The sequence below is a fragment of the Lethenteron reissneri genome, unplaced genomic scaffold (assembly GCF_015708825.2).
Source record: "Lethenteron reissneri isolate LAM-NWPU_2019-01 unplaced genomic scaffold, ASM1570882v1 scaffold_1630, whole genome shotgun sequence".
Taxonomy (NCBI): domain Eukaryota; kingdom Metazoa; phylum Chordata; class Hyperoartia; order Petromyzontiformes; family Petromyzontidae; genus Lethenteron; species Lethenteron reissneri.
Genome location: NW_026891367.1, coordinates 92469 through 111857, shown reverse-complemented (window position 1 = coordinate 111857; position 19389 = coordinate 92469). Strand labels below are relative to the sequence as shown.

The 19389-nt window shown below is 47.5% G+C and overlaps 1 protein-coding gene across 1 annotated transcript in view; it reads left to right on the top strand.

Moving 5' to 3' along the window:
* The window catches only part of LOC133362811 (probable ATP-dependent DNA helicase HFM1), a 134488-nt gene extending 119686 nt beyond the window's left edge, over window positions 1-14802 (top strand). The window contains exons 26-33 of the mRNA XM_061581756.1: window positions 150-233; window positions 5701-5831; window positions 6850-6935; window positions 7091-7134; window positions 8479-8614; window positions 11924-12080; window positions 12877-12944; window positions 14227-14802. Coding sequence (XP_061437740.1) covers window positions 150-233; window positions 5701-5831; window positions 6850-6935; window positions 7091-7134; window positions 8479-8614; window positions 11924-12080; window positions 12877-12944; window positions 14227-14296 — 776 coding nt within the window. The 3' untranslated portion in view covers window positions 14297-14802. The remainder of the gene's footprint in view (window positions 1-149; window positions 234-5700; window positions 5832-6849; window positions 6936-7090; window positions 7135-8478; window positions 8615-11923; window positions 12081-12876; window positions 12945-14226) is intronic.
* The last annotated feature ends 4587 nt before the right edge of the window (window positions 14803-19389 follow it).

Below are 19389 nucleotides of genomic sequence, written 5' to 3'. Positions count from 1 at the left end.
TCAGACATACTTCTGCACACGAGAGTATTTTACATATCTCAACTCTTCACTCGACCTAAACTATGCTGAAAGTAATGTTCATTAAAGTTCAGCATTTGATCGTATGAGTCACGTAATGTGTAATGTGTCGTTATAAAATACGTTTACAGTGAAGCAACTTGCTGGCTTGGATGAATCCAAGAGAGGCTGTCTTCATAACTGCAAAAACAAACAATCGTGTGGGCACGAGTGCTGTGAGTACCTTCATCACGATGAAACATACTTACAAACAGGGGCGGTTTCTTCATTAGGGCGATTGGGCGACGCACCACCAATGTCATTCAACCACAGAGTCACGCTAGCCGTCACTGTGCCTCTGGATATAGTCCAATCAGCGTCATGTCACGTTCTGTGGAGTACCGCCTCTTTTTGGGCGATTTCACTCCGGCTGAGAATCGCCCCGAGTGTTCCCATAGACTTACATTCAAAGATGTTTTTTTTCGACCGGGGGGCGCTGCAAAGCATTCTCTACGGCTTCAGGGAGGGCTCGCCCTAACGTGCTTACGTCATCATACGTAAGCACGTTTCATCCAACAATATAATTTGTCGCCACCTAGTGGAATCTTTAATAAAAGAAACTTGAGTGGATTGTTTTAATAGTGAGTATATAAACAAACAAGATGTATTGTAAGAGTCACTTTATTTTTCATTAATATTAAAGAAGTGAAGTTGCCTTTACATGCTTAAGCTGTTAATGTATCCATTGCATGGGTGGAGCTTATCCTTATCAATCATCCACACATTTGCCCCCCCTGAGAGATTTTGCAGGAGCCGCCACTGCTTACACAATTGTTACTACAACACCCGATTGTGATTATGTTGGGTTGCGTATCTTATCATGTTTCATCAAACGAGGACCGATACACTTCTGCTCATGTGCCAGCATTGATTCAAGCAAATCTGACTTCGCTGATGAGACACTGAACGGAAACAACTGGTGCAGCGTTTGATTGTATTGAACACATTTTGCTGTAATGATGCACTCCCAGAATGGAGGTTTCGGCAGATGGGATGTACACAATGACTTTAATGTTCGATTTAAAGCTGTTTAAAGCTTTCGGCTGTTCTTCGGACGCTGTCTTTCCGACAGCGCTGTTCTTCACCTGAGGACGGCTGCTTGCGTTGTGGCCAAAACGTCGTGAGAATTTTATTTACGAAGTTTTATTTTTATTCTTTTATTATTTCCCTTCTACGTGACTTTACCAAAAGAACCATGAAAATGACTTTAATGTTCACGCAGAGGGACAGACACGGATTGCGTACCGTGTGTGCGTATTGATGTTGTTTGCAGGCTGGTAATGGCGTGTGTAAAGTGATGCGATTTGACACGATTCGATTCACGACGGCATTCTTTTTGTCAAGTTTCTGCTGCGTCATCCGCACGGTTTGTGTCTCGCACTTTCTGTCCGTGCGGTGTCGTTTTCAACGTTAGCCAGAACGAGACATTTGCATCTAATTTTCATCAATCGAACTCAATCGTCGATAATTCTCTCATGGTACAATTTGTTGCCTGTATCATAGGCCTAATAAATAACTAACTATACTTTAGTTTTCTACGTTGTTGTTTAGTAACTGCAGCTACATACTATTAACATTCTTTTCCTTTGTTAATGCTACTGCACCCCCCTTGGTGCTGTTGATCCTGCATAATGCATGGGCATAATATGACTATGAAACCCCCCCCCCCACCCACCTCCTACGCATTTCCCATGAATATGCTAAATTCCTCTTGATATGCACATTCTTTTGGTTAAGGCGCTCTTGCACCTCCAACGCAGCGTATATATTAGCTCCTAGCTTGGAAATGTCTCATTCTTCACCTGAGGACGGCTGCTTGCGTTGTGGCCGAAACGTCGTGAGAATTATTTTATTTTATTATGTTTTATTTTTATTATTTTATTGCTTCCCTTCTACGTGACTTTACCGAAAGAACCAAGAAGATGAACTCGTAGAGTCTTTGTTGTGCTGCTCAAATGAGCATTCAAGGCGATGCTCATTTCCTGATGACGGCCGTGGTCCAGTAAGTGCTGATTCTACATCGTGCTGTGGTGGGGTGAGTCTGATTCACGTAGGTAAAAAATTTAAATAAATTAAATCACGACGTTTCGGAGGCAACACAAGCATCCGCCTTCAGGTGGAACCGTCACATCAAAATGACCGCGTCAGTAATTTATTGTATTTAATTTCTCACCTACGTGATTTTGCCGACAAAAAACAGTATGAATCCTTGCAGTCACGAAAACTTCAAATCTAGAATTGATTCACATGAGTCTGATTCTGTTGTGTTCCCCACAACTTGATACACATTTTACTGACCCTGAAGAATGTCGTAGGCTGAACCAACCCGCCCACTAGGATCTGAACTCGGATCCTTCCAACTGTAATGAGAATATATCCGGCTCACTGACGTATCACAACTCATCATGGGGATTGGTTCTGCTGACTTTGGCCTCAGCCAATGGGGAGACGAGTCAGGGGCGTGGCTCTGACGTCATGGAAAGGTGACAGCTGCAAGTAGATGATTGGTTCTGCTGGCTTTGGCCTCAGCCAATGGGTGGACGAGTCAGGGGCGTGGTTCTGACGTCATGGGAAGGTGATATCTGCAAGTAGATGATTGGTTCTGCTGGCTTTGGCCTCAGCCAATGGGGAGACGAGTCAGGGGCGTGGCTCTGACGTCATGGGAAGGTGACAGCTGCAAGTAGATGATTGGTTCTGCTGGCTTTGGCCTCAGCCAATGGGTGGACGAGTTAGGGGCGTGGCCCTGACGTGATGGTAACAGCTGCAAGTAGATGATTGGTTCTGCTGGCTTTGGCCTCAACCAATGGGGAGACGAGTCAGGGGCGTGGCCCGGACGTGATGGAAGGGTGACAGCTGTAAGGATTGGTTCTGCTGGCTTTGGCCTCAGCCAATGGGTGGACGAGTTAGGGGCGTGGCCCTGACGTCATGGTGGCAGCTGCAAGTAGATGATTGGTTCTGCTGGCTTTGGCCTCAGCCAATGGGGAGACGAGTCAGGGGCGTGGTCCTGACGTGATGGTAACATCTGCAAGTAGATGATTGGTTCTGCTGGCTTTGGCCTCAGCCAATGGGGAGACGAGTCAGGGGCGTGGTCCCGGGAGCTAACGAGGGAGCCTGGAAGATTCCATGGAGGCTAACGAGGATTGGCAGAAGCGTACCACGTGACCCGGGTGCTAAGTAGGGGTGGAGAGAAACGACACGTGGTCAGAACGGGAACCAACGGAGGAAGGGGCCACGTGGGAGCGGGGCTCCGAGTTGCCACGTGGCCGTGAGTCTCTCTCGGTCCGTCTGTCCACTACACGTTGCCTATCAGCAGCGTCAAGTAGCTGTAACATATTCTTAGGTTTTTTCGGTAAAGTCACGTAGGTAAAAAAAACATTAAAAAGTAAAATAAAATAATGTTTTTTTACCTACACGTGACTTTACCGAGAAAACCTAAGAATATGAATCCTTGTAGTCACGAAAGCTTCAAATCTAGAAGTAGCTGTAACCTAAAGTGAATTAAAGACGGATTCCAGAAGTCGTCTCAAAGAGCTTTATTACACAACTGTGAGCGGCTCACCGGTAATGTGAAAGCGTCTGGTGAGTGCAGTGTTGTTGTTGTTGTTGCTACTCGCCTCTAAGCGCTTGTGCAGCCTGGTGAGTGCAGTGTTGTTGTTGTTGTTGCTACTCGCCTCTAAGCGCTTGTGCAGCCTGGTGAGTGCTGTGTTGTTGTTGTTGTTGCTACTCGCCTCTAAGCGCTGGTGCAGCCTGGTGAGTGCAGTGTTGTTGTTGTTGTTGCTACTCGCCTCTAAGCGCTTGTGCAGCCTGGTGAGTGCAGTGTTGTTGTTGTTGTTGCTACTCGCCTCTAAGCGCTGGTGCTGTCTGGTGAGTGCAGTGTTGTTGTTGTTGTTGTTGCTACTCGCCTCTAAGCGCTTGTGCAGCCTGGTGAGTGCAGTGTTGTTGTTGTTGTTGTTGCTACTCGCCTCTAAGCGCTTGTGCAGCCTGGTGAGTGCAGTGTTGTTGTTGTTGTTGTTGCTACTCGCCTCTAAGCGCTGGTGCAGCCTGGTGAGTGCAGTGTTGTTGTTGTTGTTGCTACTCGCCTCTAAGCGCTGGTGCTGCCTGGTGAGTGCAGTGTTGTTGTTGTTGTTGCTACTCGCCTCTAAGCGCTGGTGCTGCCTGGTGAGTGCAGTGTTGTTGTTGTTGCTACTCGCCTCTAAGCGCTTGTGCAGCCTGGTGAGTGCAGTGTTGTTGTTGTTGTTGTTGCTACTCGCCTCTAAGCGCTGGTGCTGTCTGGTGAGTGCAGTGTTGTTGTTGTTGTTGCTACTCGCCTCTAAGCGCTTGTGCAGCCTGGTGAGTGCTGTGTTGTTGTTGTTGTTGCTACTCGCCTCTAAGCGCTGGTGCAGCCTGGTGAGTGCAGTGTTGTTGTTGTTGTTGCTACTCGCCTCTAAGCGCTTGTGCAGCCTGGTGAGTGCAGTGTTGTTGTTGTTGTTGTTACTCGCCTCTAAGCGCTGGTGCAGCCTGGTGAGTGCAGTGTTGTTGTTGTTGTTGCTACTCGCCTCTAAGCGCTGGTGCAGCCTGGTGAGTGCAGTGTTGTTGTTGTTGTTGCTACTCGCCTCTAAGCGCTGGTGCAGCCTGGTGAGTGCAGTGTTGTTGTTGTTGTTGCTACTCGCCTCTAAGCGCTTGTGCAGCCTGGTGAGTGCTGTGTTGTTGTTGTTGTTGCTACTCGCCTCTAAGCGCTGGTGCAGCCTGGTGAGTGCTGTGTTGTTGTTGTTGTTGCTACTCGCCTCTAAGCGCTGGTGCTGTCTGGTGAGTGCAGTGTTGTTGTTGTTGCTACTCGCCTCTAAGCGCTTGTGCTGTCTGGTGAGTGCAGTGTTGTTGTTGTTGTTGTTGCTACTCGCCTCTAAGCGCTGGTGCAGCCTGGTGAGTGCAGTGTTGTTGTTGTTGCTACTCGCCTCTAAGCGCTTGTGCTGTCTGGTGAGTGCAGTGTTGTTGTTGTTGTTGTTGCTACTCGCCTCTAAGCGCTTGTGCAGCCTGGTGAGTGCAGTGTTGTTGTTGCTGCTACTCGCCTCTAAGCGCTTGTGCAGCCTGGTGAGTGCAGTGTTGTTGTTGTTGTCGCTACTCGCCTCTAAGCGCTTGTGCAGCCTGGTGAGTGCAGTGTTGTTGTTGTTGTTGTTACTCGCCTCTAAGCGCTGGTGCAGCCTGGTGAGTGCAGTGTTGTTGTTGTTGTTGCTACTCGCCTCTAAGCGCTGGTGCAGCCTGGTGAGTGCAGTGTTGTTGTTGTTGTTGCTACTCGCCTCTAAGCGCTGGTGCAGCCTGGTGAGTGCAGTGTTGTTGTTGTTGTTGCTACTCGCCTCTAAGCGCTGGTGCAGCCTGGTGAGTGCAGTGTTGTTGTTGTTGTTGCTACTCGCCTCTAAGCGCTTGTGCAGCCTGGTGAGTGCAGTGTTGTTGTTGTTGCTACTCGCCTCTAAGCGCTTGTGCAGCCTGGTGAGTGCAGTGTTGTTGTTGTTGTTGCTACTCGCCTCTAAGCGCTTGTGCAGCCTGGTGAGTGCAGTGTTGTTGTTGTTGTTGTTGTCGCCTCTAAGCGCTTGTGCAGCCTGGTGAGTGCTGTGTTGTTGTTGTTGTTGTCGCCTCTAAGCGCTTGTGTCGCGCCGTTTTAACTTCTAGGCAAAGGAAATGTGGCCAGGTCAACGCCGCTGGCGCCTAGCACCTCGAGCGCTCACGTGCGGAGCTACTTGAGTGAACTCAAAAGCAAGAGCGTGAGTCTAACCGGCGTTCCAGATAACAAAAGGCTCAAGGTACGAGTGGAAATGTTGCGGTGAAACATCGCGCACTTCTACAGCCCTCACAGCTGTTACCGCGGTGGTGCTCGTACTGCGCCTCGTGTAGTTTTGTGTAAATTGGCATGCACGTAGCGAAACACGCGTACGCAAACATTTAGAACTGATAAAGTCACGTAGAAGGGAAATAATGAAGTAATAGAAATACAACTTTATTAAAATAAAATTCTCTTCTATGTGACTTTCCCAAAAGAACCAAGAAGATGAATCCCTGCAGTCACGAAAGAAGCTTTAAATCGAAATTTAACATGCCAATGTTGTAATAATTGTCATTTTATTGGAAACAAAACGTTTCAGATTGTGTTTGCGTCCAGCACTATAATTGTAAACCCTCAATATACCTGAAGCATCTTCTTAGTTCTTTCGGTAAAGTCACGTAGAAGGGAAGTAATAAAATAATAAAAAAAATAAAACATAATAAAATAAAATAATTCTCACGACGTTTCGGCTACAACGCAAGCAGCCGTCTTCAGGTGAAGAATGAGACAATGCCAAGCTAGGAGCTTATATATAAGCTGCGTTGGAGGTGGAGGAAAGAGCGCCTTAACAAAAGAATGTGCATATGAAGAGGAGTTTAGCATATTCATGGGAAATGCGTAGGAGGTGGGTGGGGGGGTTTCAAAGTCATATTATGCCCATGCATTATGCAGGATCAACAGCACCAAGGGGGGGTGCAGGGATTAGCAGTAACAAAGGAAAGGAATGTTAATGATATGTAGCTGCAGTTACTCAACCACCACGTAGAAAACTAAAGTATAAACTACATAAAAAACTAAAGTATAAATAGCATAGCACCATCAGTATACTTACTATACTCTACACTAAGCTGAGTTACTAACAGCAAGTAATACATTACAATTCTACGTCGTAAAAATTATATAATATGCTTCCATCTAAACTTTATTCTATTGCATCTATTACCTGAAGCATGTTGTGAGCATCCTGTTGCTGTGCCTTGTGCTGAGTGCATTCATAGGTTTGCTCTATAAAGGGGGGAATCTCAGTGAACATATCCAAGTTTGCTTACGCCCCGAAGCCTCAGTGTGGACCGCATGACGACAGGTACGTTTGACAGTAAATTAAGTGTGCTGAATATTTAAAATGCAAACGGTGATTCATACATTTTAATCATGCTGAGTCATACAGCGTTAAGGTGTGTTGTGCTTGTATAGGCATGGCGAGGCTTGACATTTTAAACGCGTGTGTCTTTATTGCAGATGCAGTGGCCCTTCTGAGCTGCTGTCGCCTCAAGGCGAATTGGGTAATGTGGTTGTGTCTGTAGATGATGGCTGTGTGCTCAACTTAAAATGCTACAATCTTAATTTTGGAGCTTTCGTGACTGCAGGAGTTATTCTTTGGTTCTTTCGGTAAAGTCACGTATAACGATAAAGTAATAAATTAAATAATAGCATACTACGACGTTTCGATTGCAACACAAGCAATCATCGTCAGGTATAAAAGGAATAGCAACAAAAATCTAACCATAAAACTATAGACAGACATATAAGCAGACAGATATCACCAAGATACACAGAGAGAGAACACGCATCGGTACAAAGAGAGAGATCGTCTCTGTGACGAGGCCTTAAATAGAGAGAGGGGGGGGGGCGGGGGCGGAGAGAGGGAGGGGGCAGAGAAAAAATTAGCATGTCAATGAGTAGACGACAAAGTGGTACGGTACAAGCAAGCTTGAAAATTAGGAGAAAGACACACTCAAATTAAATAACCTAGCAAAATATCGAAATGTAATGTAATGCAACACAGAGAGTCGGTCAACACACAACGCATAGCCTGGTCGATTACGTATTTCAAAGATTGCTAATCTTCTTGGTTCTTTCGGTAAAGTCACGTAGAAGGGAAGTAATAAAATAATAAAAATAAAACATAATAAAATTATTCTCACGACGTTTCGGCCACAACGCAAGCAGCCGTCCTCAGGTGAAAACCAGGTCCGTCGAGGCGACAGAGTCTGAAAGATTGCTAAGTTAGAATTTAAGTGTGAAAATTCCAAAGAGAGGACACAGGCAGAGAGAGAAAACAAAAAACCAGAGAGAGAGAAAAAGATAAACTTAAAACTTCCCCGTAGAAGTTGTTCAATTTTAATTTTGTAGCTTTCCGTGACTGCTACACTTATCATGTTGATAACTCTGTGTCGTCTGAGCTCTTAGCCTACTAAAACAATGACGACAATTCATCGCGATGTTTTATGGAAGTCAGTTTGAACGTTTGTTAAAATAAATGAAATAACCCCATGTGATTTGTAAAAACAAGTATAATCACTCTTTGTGCCCTCACTGTTTGGGCTGCCCTGTATATTGATGCACTCTGGATAGGGATACACATTTTACACGGCGCAATGTACAGCAAGAACTTCTAGATTTGAAGCTTTCGTAACTGCAATGATTCATATTCTTAGGTTTGTTTCGGTAAAGTCACGTAGGTAAAACATTAAAATTAATTAAAGATAAATAAAAATATAATAAAAATTACTTTTATTAATTTAAATGTTTTACCTACGTGACTTTACCGAAAACAAACCTAAGAATACAGCAAGAAGCTTTGTAATGCCGCTCGACGAAACATGGTGGTGTGTGTGTGTGTGCAGCTGTGACTGCTGGTGACAAGAGTGTGGATGACACGTCGGGGTCCAGAGAGTTGCCAAGGGGGGTGGACAAACTCCGATCTCCCTTGAGCGTCGCTCATATTCCGGTTCCAGCATTTCAACATCAAGACGACAGTCGGTGCGTCTCTCTCTCTGATCACCGCTCTCAGCACGCACATTCTACATGCAAACATTAGTCAGCGACATCATCCGAAATGAATTTAGATTCAAAGCTTCTTTCGTGACTGCAGCAAGGATTCATCTTCTTGGTTCTTTCGGTAAAGTCATCACGTAGAAGGGAAATAATACAATAATACAAATACTAGTATATTATTTGATTTTATAATTGTATCATATAAAAATTATTTTATTATATAAGTATATTATTTTATTATGTTTAATTTTTATTATTGTATTATTTCCCTTCCACCAAGAAGATGAATCCTAATTGACAATCGCAGCGATATCAACAATTTCTGTTACTCTTAAAATGGTATTTGGATTTTTGGATTTAAAAAAATACTATACGAACACCGTATCAAGCAACTTGCTTTTGTGTAACCCACAGATCTCTTTCCTATCTGTAAGGTGGCCGAAAACAATGACACTTAGTGAGGAATTGTAATAATGATGTACAGATCTAAATGTGGCGGTAATGTGGTCCAGTGGTACCGCGTTCGCCACTTGTTGCAAAGATCAGTGGTTAGCATCCAGCAGACCACCCTGGTTATAACTACGGCCTGTATTAACAATAACATACTATGCGTTGTCTGCTTCACTGTGACCACGTGAAGTCATTCGAAGAGTAGGTCATTGTGTGCCAGCGGAATGGTCAAAACTTCGTGCAAATTACTAAATTTCAAACAAAGCGATCGTCACCCCTTCTGCAAAAATGTAGCAAGGCCTTCCTGAAACGGTCGATATTAAGTGAGGATGTTCTGGGTAATCAAGTGTAATGTAAACAAATGAATTGGGATTCTTGGTTCTTTCGGTAAAGTCACGTAGAGGGGAAATAATAAAATCCAGAGGTGGGACAAAGTCATTGTTATGCAAGTCCAAGTCGAGTCTGAAGTCATCAAATTCATGACTCGAGTCTGACTCGAGTCCAAGTCACATGACTCGAGTCCACACCAGCTCAGAGGTGGGACAAAGTCATTGTTATGCAAGTCCAAGTCGAGTCTGAAGTCATCAAATTCATGACTCGAGTCTGACTCGAGTCCAAGTCACATGACTCGAGTCCACACCAGCTCAGAGGTGGGACAAAGTCATTGTTATGCAAGTCCAAGTCGAGTCTGAAGTCATCAAATTCATGACTCGAGTCTGACTCGAGTCCAAGTCACATGACTCGAGTCCACACCAGCTCAGAGGTGGGACAAAGTCATTGTTATGCAAGTCCAAGTCGAGTCTGAAGTCATCAAATTCATGACTCGAGTCTGACTCGAGTCCAAGTCACATGACTCGAGTCCACACCAGCTCAGAGGTGGGACAAAGTCATTGTTATGCAAGTCCAAGTCGAGTCTGAAGTCATCAAATTCATGACTCGAGTCTGACTCAAGTCCAAGTCACATGACTCGAGTCCACACCTCAGAGGTGGGACAAAGTCATTGTTATGCAAGTCCAAGTGGAGTCTGAAGTCATCAAATTCATGACTCGAGTCTGACTCGAGTCCAAGTCACATGACTCGAGTCCACACCAGCTCAGAGGTGGGACAAAGTCATTGTTATGCAAGTCCAAGTCGAGTCTGAAGTCATCAAATTCATGACTCGAGTCTGACTCGAGTCCAAGTCACATGACTCGAGTCCACACCAGCTCAGAGGTGGGACAAAGTCATTGTTATGCAAGTCCAAGTGGAGTCTGAAGTCATCAAATTCATGACTCGAGTCTGACTCGAGTCCAAGTCACATGACTCGAGTCCACACCAGCTCAGAGGTGGGACAAAGTCATTGTTATGCAAGTCCAAGTCGAGTCTGAAGTCATCAAATTCATGACTCGAGTCTGACTCGAGTCCAAGTCACATGACTCGAGTCCACACCAGCTCAGAGGTGGGACAAAGTCATTGTTATGCAAGTCCAAGTGGAGTCTGAAGTCATCAAATTCATGACTCGAGTCTGACTCGAGTCCAAGTCACATGACTCGAGTCCACACCAGCTCAGAGGTGGGACAAAGTCATTGTTATGCAAGTCCAAGTCGAGTCTGAAGTCATCAAATTCATGACTCGAGTCTGACTCGAGTCCAAGTCACATGACTCGAGTCCACACCAGCTCAGAGGTGGGACAAAGTCATTGTTATGCAAGTCCAAGTCGAGTCTGAAGTCATCAAATTCATGACTCGAGTCTGACTCGAGTCCAAGTCACATGACTCGAGTCCACACCAGCTCAGAGGTGGGACAAAGTCATTGTTATGCAAGTCCAAGTCGAGTCTGAAGTCATCAAATTCATGACTCGAGTCTGACTCGAGTCCAAGTCACATGACTCGAGTCCACACCTCAGATAAAATCATATAAATATAAAACAATAAAAAATTCTCACGACGTTTCGACTGCAACACAAGCAATCATCATCAGGTGTGAAAGCCACCGCATTAATTTTTTAATTTTTTTATTTTCTTGCCGTGGATTTCACACCTGATGATGATTGCTTGTGTTGCAGTCGAAACGTCGTGAGAAATGTTATTATTTTATATTTATATTATTTTATTATCTTCCTTCTACGTGACTTTACCGACAGAGACAAGAATATGAATCCCTGCAGTCACGAAAGAAGCTTTAAATCGAAATTAATTGGTGTTAGTTAATAGTACGGAGGTAAATTTCGATTTAAAGCTTTTTTCGTGACTGCATGGATTCATCTTCTTGGTTCTTTCGGTAAAGTCACGTAGAAGGGAAGTAATAAAATAATAAAAATAAAACATAATAAAATAAAATAATATAATAAAATAATATAATAATTATTTTATTTTGTTATGTTTTATTTTTATTATTTTATTACTTCCCTTCTACGTGACTTTACCGAAAGAACCAATAAGATGAGTACGTAGGTAGTTCGCCAATACGACGACTAAATAGTGTTAATTCTAGATTTGAAGCTTTCGTGATTGCAAGGATTCATATTCTTAGGTTTTTTCGGTAAAGTCACGTAGATAAAACATTAAAATTAAGCCTCGCCTTACCATATGAATAAAAAGTGTGCTGTACTTGGCCCTTACCCCCCCCCCTCTCCAACCATTATATAAACGGAGTGGTAGCTCTTGCAATCTCTCATCTACTTGATACGGCTGTCGTGGCTGTGACGGTTCCACCTGAAGACGGAAGCTTGTGTTGCCTCCGAAACGTCGTGATTTTTATTTTATTTTACTTTCATTAATTTCAATGTTTTTACCTACACGGTGACTTTACCGAAAAAACCTAAGAATATGAATACTAAATAGTGGCCACATTCCGGTTGTGCAGAGTCGACAAGAGGGATGACAGCCGTAAGAAGAGATCTTACGACGACAGAAGCTCAGGACTTGATGTGCAGTGGAATCTTCCGGAGCGGCGTGTTCGAGCCGCCGTTCTGCCTTGTGTCGCACGGGCCAGTCAACCTCTGCCGACGAATTCCGAGCGGGTAAAATTGCATCACAGACTTGACACGGAAATGCAAACGCCACATTTGATGTGCACGTTCGGTAAGGACACGATGAACCGCGATCGCACGCGCGCTCTGAGGTTCAGTTCCAAATACGGCATTGCTGATTATGATTATTTGTAGAATTGAACAACAGTTAGCTCCTGATCACTCTGTGCCTTATCTGCTGTGACTACTCTCAGCTTGAACCTCAACCGTTGATTTCTACAACACATGTTGAGCGCTCGGTTTACCGGACTGTTTCATCTGATCCACGCTCTTCCACCGCTGGCCACAACAACTCTCTTCTTGTTTATTTATTATCAGAGGTCGCAACCGGGTACCCGATACCCGTACCCTACCCGATACCCGGCTACCCGTACCCAGTCGGGTACGGGTACGGGTAGGCCGTGAGTCACTGGTGAGTCACCGTTTGTCACTCATTTCCCAACGTCTTGTCTCTTCTCACAATTCAAGTTCCTAGAATCAACCCACCCGCGCCTGCAACGTGGCTTCATCCCAGAGGTCGCAATCGGGTACCTGATACCCGTACCCTACCCGTACCCAGCTGGGTACGGGTAGCCGGGTATCGGGTAGGGTACGGGTTCCCGTTTACGACCCTGGTGCGGCTGGGTACGGGTAAGGAATCAAAACCCGTTTGCGACCTCTGTTTCTTATTCCCTCGCTTGGAGAAGTCTGCTGGTGTCAACGGCTGTCGCCACGATGACTTCTTGTTTTTGACGCGATCGTGATTGGAGGATGATGTTTAAGCTCTTGCCTTTGTTTCACATCCCAGGTGGCATGCGCTGAGAAATCATGCGGCGGTTCCAAAAGTCGCATGTTCTTGTCTCCAAGCTCCACTTGGTGAGAGAAACCAGCGCTTTCATCAACGGCCCGAAACACGAGTGCAGCGTTGTCGTACTTAACTTGCTTATACGGCACCTGCCCCAGCGCTCGTGTTTTTTTCCCCCCGCTCGTTGTAAAGGTCTCGGGGTTAGAATCTAGCGGACTGTCCTGGATGTGATAATTGTTTTTTTACCCTTTTTTTGGCAACAAAACTGACACTTTTTTTTCAGTTTTGTTGCCAGACAAAAGGGTAAAAAAACAATTATCATATTTTTTCTTCTCGCAAATGAGATCGCAAAAATAGAAATGTGTCGTTAAACCCGCCACCACCCGACACGGCCAACTGGTAAGGTTGGTCACGTGAACAGAACGTGGCCAATTCGTCACCAGTGCAGCACTAGCCGGTGTGTGGGAGAGAAAATCCTCAACATCTACAATCTGTGATAATTGTTTTTTATCCTTCTATCTGGCAACAAAACTGACACCTTGTTTACAAGGAGTCATGTTTGCATAGACCACAATACATGCAGTCATAATGCAAACAAAAAACATAACTCTGATAATGTGCACTACAATCTGAGTACGACGTTTCGCCCAGTGATCACAACCATCATCATCAGGCGGACAGCAGACAGATCGGTGCATTTGCTCTGCTACACAATTGTGGGCTGAAGCATTAACTCATTGGCACGTTTCGATGTAAAGCTTTCGTGACTGCAGGGATTCATCTTCTTGGGTCTTTCGGTAAAGTCACGTAGAAGGGAAGTAATAAAATAATAAAAATAAAACATAATGAAATAATTCTCACGACGTTTCGGCCACAACGCAAGCAGCCGTCCTCAGGTGGAGAACAGGTCTGTTGGGGAGACAGCGTCTGAATGCGTGGTGGTGTTTTATTCAGACGCTGTCTCCCCGACAGACCTGGTCTTCACCTGAGGACGGCTGCTTGCGTTGTGGCCGAAACGTCGTGAGAATTATTCTATTATGTTTTTATTATTTTATTATTTCCATTCTACGTGACTTTACCGAAAGAACCAAGAAGATGGATCCCTGCAGTCACGAAAGCTTTCAATCGAAATTTGATGTTGGGTTAACGACACATTTATGCGATCTCACCCAAACAAAAACCTTTACTGTATTAATAGGAATTGTCGCCCCCTATGGACTGATATAATGTTTGACCGATGCTTTCCCGGGTTACTAAGTCGAGTCTATAAGGCGAATACGATGGCCTACTGTGAGGATGATTTTAAATTGACGCACTAATTGTAATGCTGGTCCTTATTGTTCAACGCTTTAGTGTTCGACCGAAGGAAGACGCCGAGGACGCAATGAAGAACTTTCTGGATATCTTTAGAGGGATCTTCTGAGTTGGTCAATTGATTTTGAAACGTCTGATCGCGGTGTTCTAGTAAAATTGCGTCACTTATATTCTTTACGGATGATCACAACAGTAATTTCCGTGCCTGCAACACAACTTGTATATCTTCTTGGTTCTTTCGGTAAAGTCACGTAGAAGGGAAGTAGTAAAATAATAAAAATAAAACATAATAAAACAATTCTCACGACGTTTCGGCCACAACGCAAGCAGCCATCCTCAGGTGAATAAACAGGTCTGTCGGAAAGACAGCGTCGTGAGAATTATTTTATTATGTTTTATTATTTTATTATTTCCCTTCTACGTGACTTTACCGAAAGAACCAAGAAGATGAATCCCTGCAGTCACGAAAGCTTTAAATCGAAATACAACTTGTATAGGTCTGGTAACGTGTTTTACAATGTAGGCTATCTAATAAAAACACTTCACGGTTGCTGTTGAATATCTAATCCTCTGATTGTGTTACCAGCTGCAGTAACATGTCCTAGAGACGTAATGTCCCACAGTCGTCAAAATAAAGTCGACGTTTCCAAATATTTTTGTGCACGGAACGACGTCTCTATGAAGATTCCAAAGAACACAGGATGAGATGTTACTATCCTTTGTGCAAGCACTTCCAAGAGTTCACGAACAGCGAGCCTGGTGACATTTGGGGAGCAGATCATCAGTAGTGAACCTTTGGTTCCTAGGGTGTTTCGGCCTTTCACACGATACACCCTCCCCAAAGGCGGCCAGCGACAGGGCGATCAATCCTACGCTTGCGTCCCATTCCCAATTAGTCGTAGGAGTTGCCTTGTTGTTGGTAGCCAACATCCCATGGGACTATGCACGGCAGGGGCGTCCTCCTCCCTGAGTCAAGCATTGTTGACTGCATACCTCCTATGAAGGCATTGAGCCGGTGTAAGGACAAAGCAGATCCTCCTGTGATGGTGGAGGCGTGGAGGGGGCCTGTGGGCACAGCTCCTGTGTTGTCGGATCGAGTGTTCTCCAGCGACCTGGTAGGGCAAGAGAAGGCACGGCTCTATGGACCCGTTTAGGGCAAACTGAGTCGAAATGGATGTGGCGTGGCCAACATCGTTCCTGCTAAGAAATAAAACTGTGCACAAACGTAACAACAACAACAACCGCCATTCGCCACTAAGTGGCGGTGACGTCACCACGACGCTTGTGCCAGGCCATGTGCACCTTGAGGCTGCCACGTGAAGTGTCGAACGCCCGCTGGCAGGAGGTCACGGGGCAGACCCAGCAGGTGCCACGGTTCGACTGACCGATATGATCGAGATGACTGGCTGATGCACCACCTGTGCCCCCTACTGTGCCAACTTGCTGTGCTTTAGCCACCCGGCGCTCCGCTCGTTGTTGTGAGCGTCGCTTCTCCGCCCTCCGTTGTTGTTGGAGGGCGACTGCCTCCAAATACACACAGACACACACACACAGACACACAGACACACACACAGACACACACACAGACACACACACAGACACACACAGACACACAGACACACACAGACACACACACAGACACACACACAGACACACACACACACACAGAAACACACAGACACACACACACAGACACACACACACACACACAGACACACAGACACACACACACAGACACACACACACATACAGACACACACAGACAGACACACAGACACACACACACACACATACAGACACACACAGACACACACAGACACACACACACAGACACACACAGACACACACACAGACACACACACACAGACACACACAGACACACAGACACACACAGACACACACACACACAGACACACACACACAGACACACGGCAATCCACGAATAGATTCCGAATCTATAACAGTCGCGAAAAAGAAACCACAGTCTCTCAAATATTCTCCGACAAATAGACTGACGCGCCGTAGCACTCACTGCGATGTACCTTCACCCAACAATATCGCCATCAATGTCGCAACATTCAGTCGCCCATTGAGTAGCAGTGGCGGCTCCTGCGAAATCTCTCAGGGGGGGCAAATGTCTGGATGATTGATAAGGATAAGCTCCACCCATGCAATGGATAAATTAACAGCTTAAGCAGGTAAAGGCAACTTCGCTTCTTTAATATTAATGAAAAATAAAGTGACTCTTACAATACATCTTGTTTGTTTCTATTAATACAATCCACTCAGTTTCTTTTATTAAACATTCCACTAGGTGGCGACAAATAATACTGCTGACTGAAACGTGCTTACGTATGATGACGTAAGCACGTTAGGGCGAGCCCTCCCGGAAGCCGTAGAGAATGCTTTGCAGCGCCCGCCGTTCGAAAAAACACATCTTTGAATGTAAGTCTATGGGGCCACTCTGGGCGATTCTCAGCCGGAGTGAAATCGCCCAAAAAGAGGCGGTACTCCACAGAACGTGACATGACGCTGATTGGACTAAATCCAGAGGCTGACAGTGACGGCTAGCGTGACTCTGTGGTTGAATGACATTGGTGGTGCGTCGCCCAATCGCCCTAATGAAGAAACCGCCCCTGTGGATTCTGCGTTGGCACGTTCGGCCCAGACGATGACGACACGGGAGGTTTGGCGATCTTGTCAAGTACCTGGTCAACCAGTTGGTGAGTGTCTCGCTGTGTTGGTGGCCGACTGGTTTGCGTCACGTGATGTCTCTAAGGTCTGTTGAGTGTCTCCCGTCTTCTTGTTGCATTTGCCGTTCTCTGTGTGTGTGGGGGGGGTGGGGGGTGGGGGGTGGTGGGGGGAGTGGGGGAGGTGGGGGGAGTGGGGGGGAGTGGGGGGGGGGAGGTGGGGGGGGAGGTGGGGGGTGGGGGGTGAGGGGAGGTGGGGGAGGTGGGGGGAGTGGGGGGGGGGAGGTGGGGGGGGAGGTGGGGGGTGAGGGGAGGTGGGGGAGGTGGGGGGGAGGTGGGGGGGAGTGAGAGAGTGGGGGGGAGTGGGGGTGGGGGGAGGTGGGAGTAGGGGGGGAGTGGGTGGGGGAGGTGGGGGGAAGGGTGGGGGGAAGTGGGTGGGAGTTGGGGGGGGGAGGTGGGGGGGAGTGGGGGGGAGGTGGGAGGAGGTGGGGGGGAGGTGGGGGGAGTGAGAGAGTGGGGGGGAGTGGGTGGGGGAGGTGGGGGAAGGGTGGGGGGAAGTGGGTGGGAGTGGGGGGGGAAGGTGGGGGAATGGGGGAGGTGGGAGGAGGTGGGGGGGAGGGGGGGGAGGGGGAGTGGTGGTGCAGTGGTTAGCGTGCTGTGTGTGTGTGGTGTGTGGGGAGTGGTGGTGCAGTGGTTAGCGTGCTGTGTGTGTAGTGAGTGTGTGGGGAGTGGTGGTGCAGTGGTTAGCGTGCTGTGTGTGTAGTGAGTGTGTGGGGAGTGGTGGTGCAGTGGTTAGCGTGCTGTGTGTGTGTGGTGAGTGTGTGGGGAGTGGTGGTGCAGTGGTTAGCGTGCTGTGTGTGTGTGAGTGTGTGGGGAGTGGTGGTGCAGTGGTTAGCGTGCTGTGTGTGTAGTGAGTGTGTGGGGAGTGGTGGTGCAGTGGTTAGCGTGCTGTGTGTGTAGTGAGTGTGTGGGGAGTGGTGGTGCAGTGGTTAGCGTGCTGTGTGTGTAGTGAGTGTGTGGGGAGTGGTGGTGCAGTGGTTAGCGTGCTGGTGTGTGTAGTGAGTGTGGGGAGTGGTGGTGCAGTGGTTAGGTGCTGTGTGTGTAGTGAGTGTGTGGGGAGTGGTGGTGCAGTGGTTAGCGTGCTGTGTGTGGGTGAGTGTGTGGGGAGTGGTGGTGCAGTGGTTAGCGTGCTGTGTGTGTGTAGTGAGTGTGGGGAGTGGTGGTGCAGTGGTTAGCGTGCGTGTGTGTGGTGAGTGTGTGGGGAGTGGTGGTGCAGTGGTTAGCGTGCTGTGTGTGTGGTGAGTGTGTGGGGAGTGGTGCAGTGGTTAGCGTGCTGTGTGTGTGTGGTGAGTGGTGGGGAGTGGTGGTGCAGTGGTTAGCGTGCGTGTGTGTGTGTAGTGAGTGTGTGGGGAGTGGTGGTGCAGTGGTTAGCGTGCTGTGTGTGTAGTGAGTGGGTGGGAGTGGTGGTGCAGTGGTTAGCGTGCTGTGTGTGTGGTAGTGTGTGTGGGGGAGTGGTGGTGCAGTGGTTAGCGTGCTGTGTGTGTGGTGAGTGTGTGGGGAGTGGTGGTGCAGTGGTTAGCGTGCTGTGTGTGTGTAGTGAGTGTGTGGGGAGTGGTGGTGCAGTGGTTAGCGTGCTGTGTGTGGTGAGTGTGTGGGGAGTGGTGGTGCAGTGGTTAGCGTGTGTGTGTGTGTGTAGTGAGTGTGTGGGAGTGGTGGTGCAGTGGTTAGCGTGCTGTGTGTGTGGTGAGTGTGTGGGGAGTGGTGGTGCAGTGGTTAGCGTGCTGTGTGTGGTGAGTGTGTGGGGAGTGGTGGTGCAGTGGTTAGCGTGCTGTGTGTGTGTGTAGTGAGTGTGTGGGGAGTGGTGGTGCAGTGGTTAGCGTGCTGTGTGTGTGTGGTGAGTGTGTGGGGAGTGGTGGTGCAGTGGTTAGCGTGCTGTGTGTGTGGTGAGTGTGTGGGGAGTGGTGGTGCAGTGGTTAGCGTGCTGTGTGTGTGGTGAGTGTGTGGGGAGTGGTGGTGCAGTGGTTAGCGTGCTGTGTGTGTGTGGTGAGTGTGTGGGGAGTGGTGGTGCAGTGGTTAGCGTGTGTGTGTGGTGAGTGTGTGGGGAGTGGTGGTGCAGTGGTTAGCGTGCTGTGTGTGTGTGTGAGTGTGTGGGGAGGGTGGTGCAGTGGTTAGCGTGTGTGTGTAGTGAGTGTGTGGGGAGTGGTGGTGCAGTGGTTAGCGTGCTGTGTGTGTGTGAGTGTGTGGAGTGGTGGTGCAGTGGTTAGCGTGCTGGTGTGTGTAGTGAGTGTGTGGGGAGTGGTGGTGCAGTGGTTAGCGTGCTGTGTGTGTAGTGATGGTGGGGGGTGGTGGTGCAGTGGTTAGCGTGCTGTGTGGTGTGTGAGTGTGGGGAGTGGTGGTGCAGTGGTTAGCGTGCTGTGTGTGGTGAGTGTGGGGGAGTGGTGGTGCAGTGGTTAGCGTGCTGTGTGTGGTGAGTGTGTGGGGAGTGGTGGTGCAGTGGTTAGTGCTGTGTGTG